Below are 11,494 nucleotides of genomic sequence, written 5' to 3' on the forward strand. Positions count from 1 at the left end.
TGCTATGATTCTTTGATGATTTGATTAGGCTGTCCCTTTTCTGAGACCATCAGATTTTAAAATTCCTCTCCTTTTATTTCTCCATTTCCCAGCTCAGTCCCTGGCATATAATATTTGTGTAATACGTGTTTGGACAAAATAAATTCTTAGAGTTAGCCAAATCAAAGGTTAGTTTAAAAAGCTTCAACAAAGTAATGTTTTTATTCTCTTTACCATTTCACCTTCATTAGCTCTCTTAATGGTGAGGATGCCTTGTGTTTAACACACATTCCTTATATGTCAAGTACTGTGCCAAGAGCTTAGATGATTGTTATGAGTACAATAACTTTTAGGCCCCTTTTATTGATGAAGAAACTGAGGCTCAGAATTAACATGCCTTGTTCGAGGTAATAGGAAATGAGTGGCAGAGTTGGAATTTGAATTGAGTTTGTTTACTCCAAGAGCCTCAGACCTCAATCCACTATAGCTGTATGTGTGTGCTTACATGTTTATGCTTATATGTGTATATTTGTGTGTGTGTGTGTGTGTGTGTGTGGTGCAATGCTGCTAATGCCTTAGCTTGATGTGCAAAGAGTCTTTATATTTTTAGGTTCTTTGTTTATCTGACATGAGAATATCTCTTAGGACAATGTCTTAAATGCATAAGATAAAAATGCAAAGAAAACCAACATTACTGAGATAGTATCAATATATAAAAACAAATTTGTGACTTAGTAACAGATGTGCCTTTACTAAGTTAATGAATATGATCTAGCAGTGGGTATGGTCATTTCAGAGCAGGGATTAGTATAAATGGTAGGATGAGGATCTATCTCAGCTGTAATGTGATATAAAAATACCTGCTTTCCATTGGTATGAAAGGCATAGGGGCTGCTAAACTTCTAGGGTATTTATCTTTATTCATAGCAGTAAGAAATGCTAAATTTCAGTTATAGGTTAGGGATAAAAAATGCAATACTTTTCCTAATTTAAGTTCCCTGACACCCTCAATTCTATCTACAGATCCTAGGTTAAAAGCCCCTCCTCTATCCACTAATAAGATTTCAAAACATCTCTCTCTTATACTTCCTCTAAAATAAGAAGCCCCCAGATGCTGACCTCTCCCCACATTAGAGTCAGATCCTCTTAACAAGGAGACTGACTGGCCACTGACCCAGGGTTGGGGTGGGGAGCACCCACGTGCCATGGTAGGAGGGGTGGCTCTCCTCCAGGATGAGGGCAGAGCTGGGATCTACTTTCCTTCCACCTCTTTCAGCCAGCAGATTGCCCGGGTCAGTCACCTGGATGGTCAGCCTCATGAATCAGTACCTAGAAACGCCACTGAGTCATATAGCCCAAATAGATGTTCTCTTCTAAGGGCAGGTTTCTTATGAGGTCATTAGCCAGCCAAGAGCCCTTTCCCTATGCTCCTGCCCTTTGGTGTCCCTGACATCAATACTATGAAAAATACAATCTAAATGTTCAGCTGCCTCTGAAAACATATGCTGAGCAAACATATGCTGAGCAAAGACAACTGGCCTACCACCACATCGCTGTAGGAAGGCTGAGGGACCACTGGCTGCTGGTGGGATCTGAGAGCTGCGAATAGTCCCCCTTGCCTCAGACTCCTTTTCACTCAGTGCCTCTGGTGGTTTCTTCCCAAAGGCCCTGTTTAAAATGTGACAACTGGGAGAACTACCACACTTTTTCTACTGTTACACTGTAGGGATGATCAGAGTTGAGATGTGGCTCTGAAGGTATGTGTCCTGGAAAATCTGAGGGTGGAAAGGGAGGTTGGAAAAGGAAGGAGAGGTATGTGGGTGTGTTGGGGAGGGGAGAGGTCAAGGAACACAAAGACTCACAGAACACTGACATTATTTGACCTGTCTCCTGCCTTATGAAAAATAAATTCTACCAGACTCAAGTTTACTTGGCAGGGATCAAAGCTTTTCTATTCATTGTCATGTATTCAGCACTTAGCACAGTGGCCGGCACATAACAGATGCTAAATAAATATTTGTTATATAAAGAAATGAGTGACTGTTGCCCTATCTTATAAGCAAGACATTGGAAGGAAAGACCGGTAATGGGGTAATGGAACAGGGGAGGGCTGCTGTGGAAACACCCAAGATGAATTGTGGCTATTCTCATGATTTTGCAATGTGATGTGGCCTGAGCATATTTATGGCTAGGTCCAAGTTTAACTACAAAGAGAAGGTCCTGCAGTCTGAGAGCTTACAAGCCCCATGTGATGTAGGTAAACTGAATTTGGTCTTCCACATTCCAATACTTAATAACCTATGGGATTTTTGCATCTTGCTGATGAGAGGGGATACCCATACCAGCAAGAGAAAATGTTTATCAAGGGTATATTATGTATCCAGGCACTTTATGCGCTTTACCTCATTAAACTATTGTTTAATGTAGAACTATGGTTAGCTATCTTTCTCAAATGAAGAACCAGAAGTCCAGAGAGGATCAGTAACTTGGCAAAGTTTGCAGACCTGGCAAATTGAAGAACTGCAGGTCACACCTAGATCTTTGTGCTTGCAAATGCTGTGTGTTTAATGGCTCCTCGAAGTGGCTTCTGGACCTTGTGGCCAAAGCTAAGTTCACAGTCAAAATGTCCACCTGAACTTCTGAGTTTCAGGGTATGAGGTTGACACAAAACTGGGACACTCTGGGTGTGGAAGTGACAGAATACAGCAGACACTCTTTTCTCCTTCATTCATAAAAGACGCTGAGAGTCAATGTATCTTGGTTGTGGCACCACTCAAGTAAATGTAAGTTTGTAAATTTCAGGTATGCCATTTCTTATGTAAATTTCAGATATGCCATTTCTCCCTCGTCCCATTTGTGACATGAAGGGGTTGAATGAGCAGATAACAAGATTCTGCTCAGCTCTTTTAGACAATGTCTCATTAGCATTTGTCTCCAAAGATAAATTTTACAAAGGACTCAATATTTTTACACAAAGCATGTGGATTTGAAACAGCCACCTTGAGCTGGACACTGGCACTCCTTTGTCCTTCAACAGAGTTACTTGCCAAATGGAGCCTTTGTTTATTCTCCCTTAGCAATTACACTTCCTTTTAAAGCATGTCTCCTGGTGGGGGCCCAGGCCATGTTTGGCTTGGTCATGATTTACATATTATTGGGTAGGCCATGGGTCAGGCTGACCAGACATGTAGAAATGTGCATGTCAAGGCCAACCTTATCCCCATGCCAGAGTTTCCTGAAAGCTCTGGGACAAGGTCTCTAGGATTATTTTAGAGTATTAGGATAATATGTATTATTCTTTAAAAGGTCTCTCTACTAGTCTTTTGCTGGGAGATGTCCATTAGCCTTCTGGAAAACCAGGAGAAATCAAGAAAGTCTTTATTCTATACCTAGGAAATGGCTCTGATTTGGTGTGGGTGACAGTATACTCCTGGTGGTGACCAAGAGCTATCAAAGAGATGCAGATGCCTGGCAACATTTTGCAAATGCTGGGAAGATTCTGAACCAGACTATCAATGAGTTCAGTGGGCTGGAAGAAATTGATCTGTGTATGAAAGTCACAGTAATAATCATAGTCCCTCCACACCAGATTTCTGCTTTCTATGAATGCCTTCTGTTTCTTGTAGAGTAAAAAGAACTAAAGTTTTGGAGTCAGAGAGGCCTGAGTTTGAGTTCTTAATCTGTCATCACGTGACCTTAGGCAAGTCATTTTAAACTCTTAGTCTTACTTATGTGTAAAAAAGGACACAAATATCTTTGCATGGTAGTCCTTGAAGCTAAAGAGCTAACACACAAGAAAATGTCAATCATCTCTGGACCCTTAGAGACATCTTTCCTTTCTCTCTTTTGCCTAGCCCCAAACTGGCCTGTCCTAACAGAGAATAAGTCTGTTAGGAGGCAAGAATCCAAATAGGTAATAAAAGCAAGAACAGATTCCTTTCTCTTTTCTGAGAAAAAAAAAGTAAAAGGGTTTGCTTCTCATACAAAAGAGCAGATATGAGACAAGGAGTTGATCTGGGAGTTTCACAAAGCACTGTAATTGATTTGTCACTTTTGTTTTTGTGAAAACACAATTTCTGCATCAAATATACAGGATTAGATACTAAATCTGTGTTTCAGCCACTAAAGGAGCCTTGGTGGACATAGGAGACTCAACTTCATATGTAACTCTTTCTATAAAAGTTTTATAGAGAGCATTTTCTAGAGCTTTTGCAGATCTACGCTATTGCTATGTGTAAACATTCAAGAATGGTTTGGGACACACCAATTGTTCCATGTGGAGTTAAGGAAATGTTGTGATCTTGAAGGAGTCCTGCAAAAGTAGCTGGTGGCCCTGCACCTGGTGAGATAGTAGCAGCTGGGCAAATCCTCTTCCTGTTATCAAATGGTAGGGGATGGGAAGATATTTCTAAACGAAGTCTCTTCAAGAGCAACAGCTGGCTCTTCATTTTGGATGTCCTGAAAAGCTGCTTCACAATTCCGCTTTCAGTGGAACGAAGTTTTAAGCCGATTTTTTCATAATCATTTGTTATTTGGGAGATGGTCTGGTGTAAAGGAAAGGTCAGTGGGCTGGAGGCAGAAAGAACCCTGGTTGTTACCCAAATTCTGCCACTTCCTAGGAAAGGTGACCTGTCCAAAGTCACCCAGTGAGTAAATGCCTGCAGTTATTATAATGACTGACGCCCCTGCCAGAAATCTGTTCTTAAAATAAAGATTTAAATGGTGTTGGATGAATGGTCGGGAGATAAGAGCTCTCAAGGTCTGTTACTTATCATGGTAAATCTCCACTTTATGAGACACACAAGCTATTTTGAATGTGCAAGTTGAAAAGAAAGGACGATTTGCCTTCCTAAAGTCAAATCGAATACTTCTCCTGGAGCCCTCTCGGCTCTAGTGGATTGTGAGAGGAACTATTCCCTTACTTCTCTACTCTTTACCTTTTCCTCTTGGGAAGTGGCCTGTGTAAGGGCAGAAGGAAAGACACACACAAAAGCCTGTGCGCAGCCCCTCCTTCCTGGTCCCCAGCCTTTGCTGATTTCAGCCTATTTTTTTTTTTCATCCTTGTCACCTTTGGTCAGTTGCATGAAGAAAGGATCAAACCAAGCATCCTCAGAGGGGAATGCCAAAGTCATTTTTCCACTTTCCAACTCGTAGGAGTGTTGGTAAGCTCTGAGCAAATCCCTAGCCTTGGAGCTGAGACGGCTTAGATTAAAGCCTGAAGATAATCTGATGAAGCTCCTCCCTGCCTCCCACTACCACAGTGGCGGATACATTGGTGAAAGTCAACTGTCAGCTCCCAACTCCACGTAGTCAGACACACCTGCAGGTTAGGACAAAAATCTGCAATTTACAAAGTAATGGTTTCAGCATCTGTTTTTAGAGAGCCTTTAAAAGGGACTTGGATAATTTATTTCTGTTTTTAAAAAATAAGGCTCTGTTTTGGGCCAAGTTACTTATACACCTATGGGCATGTCTCCAATGTCTTGGCTATTAAGGTCTTTAAGTGACAGTTTAATATGTTTTTAAGATTGAGGGAGCCAACGACAATTCTCGAGGAGCCGTGTTTACATTGGATCAGCTCACCCGGGTGATGTGCCAGTAGTTTTGCACACTGCAGGAAGTGGAGGTGAAAGCAGGAAGGGCTGAGTACAGAGGGAAGGCCTAGCCTGAAGGACAGGAAAGCCAAGAGGGATGTGACGTAGAGAAGCATGGAGAGAGACATCCAGGTGGACCTGGCAATGCACTTAGAATTACCATCATTTAAGGCCCCGTGGGCATTTTGTTGAGGGGTGAGAATTTCTAATTGGCTCCCTGTGGAGCCAGCCCACTGGTGACTGTACAGTCAACTATGAACAGGCTCCTAGCTCTCTTTCTTCTAATCCCTTCTAAATTCCTACAGATGGCTCCTTGAGAGTCAAGGGGTCTGTATTCTTACAGAGCCTAATAGGCTTCAGTACATTTTCTTTGCAACTTCTGACAAGGAGCTTGATCCCTCTGGGCCTCAGTTTCCTTATCTAAAAAGTAAGGAGCTCCAATTCCCCTTCCAGGCCCAACATTATATAACTCCAAAGTGAAATGCTCAATAACTGGCAATCCACATTCGGAAGGGAAGACTATTCCACGTAAGCAGATTTTGCATCCATTGGGTGAGAATGAAGGCAACAGCATTTGGTCATTGTCTTAGCTTGTCAAAGCTGAGCAATGGCTTAGGTTCAGCTGAGTGCAAGCTGGGTGCTCTTCAGATGGGGACAGTTATAAATAAAAGTGTCCTTCATTTGCCAAAAGACTCCTTTCAGCATCCATGTACCCACTGAAATGTACTGCCACCACCAAAGACTGCCATGGCTAACTTTGAGTGCTCATATGCTGAGCCTTTTATGTACATCATCTCACTTAATTATCACAGCCACCTTGGCAGGTAGATGTTGTTACTGTTTCTTCAACTTTCAAATGAGGTGAGGATACAGACTCAGAGTTAATTAGCTTGCCCAAGAGCATACAGCTAGTAAGTGGTGGAGCTGGGACTTAACCCAGATCTGAAGCCAAAGCCTGCACTAATAATTTGCATCCTTAATCAACAAGAACAAATCCATAGTTGAGATTGATTTCACCCAGAAAAATGGCATTTGGCCTTCAAGGCCCTTTGTTATTAAGACATGTTGGCGATTTCACCATTCTCAGGGAACTGTCTGGGCTAGGAAACCTTCTCTATCCTAACAGAAAAAAAAAGATGGTTCAAGAGCAGCCAGTGGTAGCATTTTACTTAGAAAGAAAGAGAGAAGTTGGGGAACTTGTAAGGTCTGCCGTGATGTATGTCTGTGGCCCCTAGTGAGTCTCTTTCCCTAGCCTGCCTGGGGTTGGTGAGATGATCTTTAAGTCTACTCCAGTTTTTAGATTTTGTGTTCCCTGCTGACGATCTTTTTATGACTATCCAGTTGGTGGGGATTCCTGCCCCAACCCCCTTGGGGGTAGGGCAATGGAAAGAGCCTGTATGCCATTTCTCATTTTGTAAATAGGCCCCTTGTAGCTCTAAGAGTCTATGAAATTGTTTCAAAATGTCTAAGTGTGATTATGCATCCTGAAGCCAAATGTTATAAACCTCCCCCCCACTGTTACAGATTTAAAAAATAAATATGCAGTAAAAACTTTTCAGCATGTTGCTGATATCACGTAGTACTTAATCACTTCTGTGACATTCAGTTCAGCAAGAGGAGCTTGTCGGTTCTCTTCCCTCCCCTCCACATTTTGAGTTGAAGGCATTGGTTAACCTACAAAATGGTGATCTTCCTCCTGATTGTCGCAGTCCCAAGAGGTAAAAAGATATCTGCCCTTTCATCTCTACCCACCACATTCTTTCTCTAAGCCTGTAATTGGATCTAAATGGAAAACAAACCCTTTGCAGGCCAAGGAAGTTGGCACTAGGGGGTGACAAGAAGGAGAACAAGTTCCACCTCTAATCAGGATAATCACACTCCCCTATGCAAAGGAAAATAAAAACAAGGCTTCCTCCAAGTGGCAACCCAGGACTGCAGTGAGGAAGGGGAGTCTCCATATACCTCATCTCACCTCATACAGTAACTATAAACCAGCTTATGTTAAAAATACTCAGAATCATTTCACTTTCTGGAGGACAATGAAACTCTGCCACCTTTAGCCCGGAACTATTCTGTGTCTGAACTTGGGGAGGCAGTTCAGACACACAAATATCAATGCTACAAGTTAAAAAATAATGCATAAAATGAAGCCTATGCAAACAGTGTGGTCTTAGCTGGACAGATATTCTCGTGGCTCACTCATACGTTTTTGAGTCCTGCTGTGTGGCATGGTGTGCTATGTTCGAACAGGGATGAACAAGACAGGTTCGTCCTCAAGGAGTCCAGAAAAATGTATAGAGAAATAAGAGCATTGCATGCATAACTCACTACTAGGTAGAGATTAATAGGTATCTTCTAAGAGTCTAAAGTATTATGGTAATTTCTGTAGAAAGGGAAATGACTTGATTCTGCAAATAGCTTGGCAAATGCAATGAGGCATGATACATTCCAGAGAAATGCCCAGATTCAATGTGACTTGGTACACCCATTTAGAAGGATCCACTGGACTCTGTGATAGGATCTGGGCAAATTGTCTATAAAAGATCACAGCTATAAATTAGATGGTGAATGCTGTGCCTCTAAGTGGCTGTTTGTGTCTTTAGTTTGATTCTCACAGTCTTTTTTCTTCCCCCTCTCATTCTATCCTGCAGGTTAATGGCAGATGTTTAAGGAAGACTTTGCCCTGCAAGACTAAATCCTGTGAAATCAGAGTTTAACAACTACTGCTTTGGGAAATTAACTCACAGTGTCAATATCCCTGCTACCACTGCCCTGAGGGAGGTTAGGTCTGTCATCCCCACATCAGAGACAAGGAAACTGAGGCTCAGAAAAGTGACTTGCTGAATACTGTGCAGTTAAAAAGTGGCAGGACCTAGGGCTTTCCTTACAGTCAGCTGCCTGCTAGAACCAACTCTCTGTGACTCCAGGCCTCAGTTTCCCCATCTGTAAAGCTTAGGTTGTCTCTCTGTTCCCTTCCCATTCACATGTTCTCTAAGTCTCCAGCCTGTGCCCTCTCCCAGCTGCACTCAGGTAAGCAACAAATGATATTGGAGCTGTAGGCACAGCCGTAGGCTCCTGTGAAGGAGTTTACCCGTGACCTTCTGGGCTCCGGGCCAGCCCTTCTTGAAAGGGAAACGTGCAGACCCTGGGGACAGAAATCAGTTCCCTTATGCTGGAACTGCTGCCACTGCCAACATCACCAACTAAAGAAACTGTGCGCGCGCGCGCGTGTGTGTGTGTGTGTGTACTGGGGAAAACACACAAAACACTGGGATAATAGCAAAAGGGAGACTATGAGTAAATATCACATGCCCTCAACCCTTACTTCAGCCACCTGAGGACAGGGAGTGAGGAAGCTAGGGGTTTTTCCTTTACAGACCATAAGATTATATATATATATATATATATGTTTCATCTTAATTAAATATTAAATTTTAACTAGCATCACCAAAGACATAAGACCCTTTGCAAATATTTTACACAACAATGGGTTTGGGATATGTGTGCCTGTTAGCTCAAACATGTATCCCCAACTATTTGTTTTCCATGCAGTTTTGGAATTTAAAGAGTTTCCTTCTCATTACCTTTTGGGAAGTTTCCGAGAACAGATGGGAAGGGGAAACAAGAAAAAGAATGAGTCTGGGTAAATACAGACAGCTTTCCGCTCACCTTTTTAACTCCTGGGTTGAGGTCCTTAGCCACCTTTGCCATCCTCTTCTGGGGTGGAGGAACAGCGCCTGGCTTCTCAGGCAGAGGCGCTAGGGCGCGCAGCGGGGACAGCGGCGGCTGAATGGCCAAGTTCGCGGGCCTGGGAGGGAGCTCTGTGCGCAGCCAGGCGCAGCTGGGCCGCTTTAATTGGAGAGCGGGACTCCCTCTAAAACCTCGCCAGCCACTCCGCGCCGGCGCTCGCGCGAGGCCAGCCAATCGCAGCGCGAGGCTGTCCCCCTCCCTCCGGAAGGTCTCTGCACTGTGGCCGCTAGCGGAGCGGAGCGCTGGCTGCCCTGACGTCAGCATGGCCGCGGCCCACGACTGCCCGGTTCGCTTGTATCCCTCGAGCGGCAGGAATCCGTCCCCACGCCCTTTTCCTTTAAAGGGCAACGGGCCGAGGGTGGGGCGGACGGCGCGGCTCCCGCGATCCATTCAGGTCAAAAGGGAGAGTGATCAAACAGGAGGGCTGAGGTATTTTTAGTGAGCTGGATCCAGAAATAAATGTTGAGCTGTGCTCCCCTTCCCACCCTTTCTGCCTGGTCGTAGGGGGCGCGGGGAGGGCCGAGGGAGGAGGTGTTTTGCAGGAGCTGGCTAACTTTTCCCAAACCTGGGCGAGTTCTCCAGTACCCAGAGAGGAGAAAAGATTCCAGCGAGTTATGAATTTTTTTAACTTAACATTTGTAAAGTATTAAACTGCTTTCTCATAACTTGCTTTAACATAAATCCTCTCTATTCTATGAGCAAGAAATCACTGTCCTGATCTTAGAGATGCTCCTAAGGATATATTGTCTTGTTGTGTGCTTATATTATCTCAGGTATGATTATTATTATGACTCTAAGACGATAGATGAGGAAATAATCAGAGAGAATTACTGGTCCACAGCTGAACTCTTGAGCAAGGCTTTAACCTGAGAGACTGAGAGTAAGAGACAGAGAGAGCTCATAGGGGTGGGGCGTGGGGGAGGGGGGCGCACAGGATTGTAAACTATAAACTGGTAAGTTAGTAATTTTTAGATAAATGGGGTCATGCAGGCCTGGACAAACAAGATTCCATCTGAGTTCACAAATCCATGGAATGTGGAGTCCTTGCAACACATAACTACTCTTATAAGACAGAATTGGCTAGGTTCCTCTCTCTATGTCATGTTGTTTGCCCATAAAGCCACATCTCTTTGCTGAGCCGGTTCCACAAACTTGGATTCCCAGAGGCATTTCCCCCTGCCCTGACAGAGGATTAAAAACAAGCCCTTTTTATCCTAGAGAGAATACTGCTGTCTCTGTTGTGAGGGGTTCGGCCTGTAACGCCTCTTTGCAGTGCCCCCTGCTAGAAACCAGGGCTCCTGTGGGCTAAAATAAAACTTGGTTGCACAGAGACTTAAGAGTGGTTCCGAAGTACACCGTCCGGGAGGGATTTGCCGAGAGGGGGAGGCTGCAGTTCCCATTCTGGGGGCTGTCTCTTGCTGGAGGCTTTTTCCTCTTGAAAGCCTCCTCCAATTTAGTTCTTATCATTGTCTCCAGTCATCCCAAATCTCGGCCAGGGATCCTGAATTGTGACTTTTTATTACACATTCCTGGAAAGGGCTTTCTATTTGTGGCTTTCCTTTTCCAAGATGAGGGTTGACCTATTTCTTCTTGCACAGATTTCTGCTATAATTGATTTTTGCCTTGTTTGCTCCCAGCTATATCCTCAAGTACCTAGCATGTGATATAGGTTCAGTACACATTTGGCAAATGAGTAGAGGTTGGGTTCTGGCTTTTATATATTTTTTAATTGATATGTAATGATCGTACATGTGATATTTTCATACATGCTTACAATGTGTAACGATCAAATCAGGGTGTTTAGGATTTCCATCACCTTGAACATTTATTATTTCCTCGTATTAGGGACATGTCGAATCACTTTTAGCTTTTTTTTTTTTTTTTTTTTTTTTGAGACAGAGTCTTGCGTTGTTGACCAGGCTGGGGTGCAACAGCACGATCTTGGCTCACTGTAACCTCCGCCTCCCAGGTTCAAGGGATTCTCCCACCTTGGCTTCCCAAGAAGCTGGGACTACAGGCATGAGCCACCATACCTGGCTCATTTTTGTATTTTTAGTAGAGACAGAGTTTCACCATGTTGGCCAGGCTAGTCTTGAACTCCTGACCTCAAGTGATCCTCCTATCTCAGCATCCCAGAGTGCTGGAATTACAGGAGTGAGCCACCACACCCA

The 11,494-nt window shown here is 43.7% G+C and overlaps 1 protein-coding gene across 1 annotated transcript in view; it reads right to left on the bottom strand.

Annotated features, from left to right (window-relative positions):
* The window catches only part of LMCD1 (LIM and cysteine rich domains 1), a 66,889-nt gene extending 57,440 nt beyond the window's left edge, over positions 1–9,449 (bottom strand). The window contains exon 1 of the mRNA XM_007985091.3: positions 9,243–9,449. Within this exon, the coding sequence (XP_007983282.3) occupies positions 9,243–9,284 (42 nt within the window). The 5' untranslated portion in view covers positions 9,285–9,449. The remainder of the gene's footprint in view (positions 1–9,242) is intronic.
* Between the last annotated feature and the right edge of the window lie 2,045 nt (positions 9,450–11,494).

This window comes from Chlorocebus sabaeus, chromosome 22, assembly GCF_047675955.1.
Source record: "Chlorocebus sabaeus isolate Y175 chromosome 22, mChlSab1.0.hap1, whole genome shotgun sequence".
Lineage (NCBI taxonomy): Eukaryota > Metazoa > Chordata > Mammalia > Primates > Cercopithecidae > Chlorocebus > Chlorocebus sabaeus.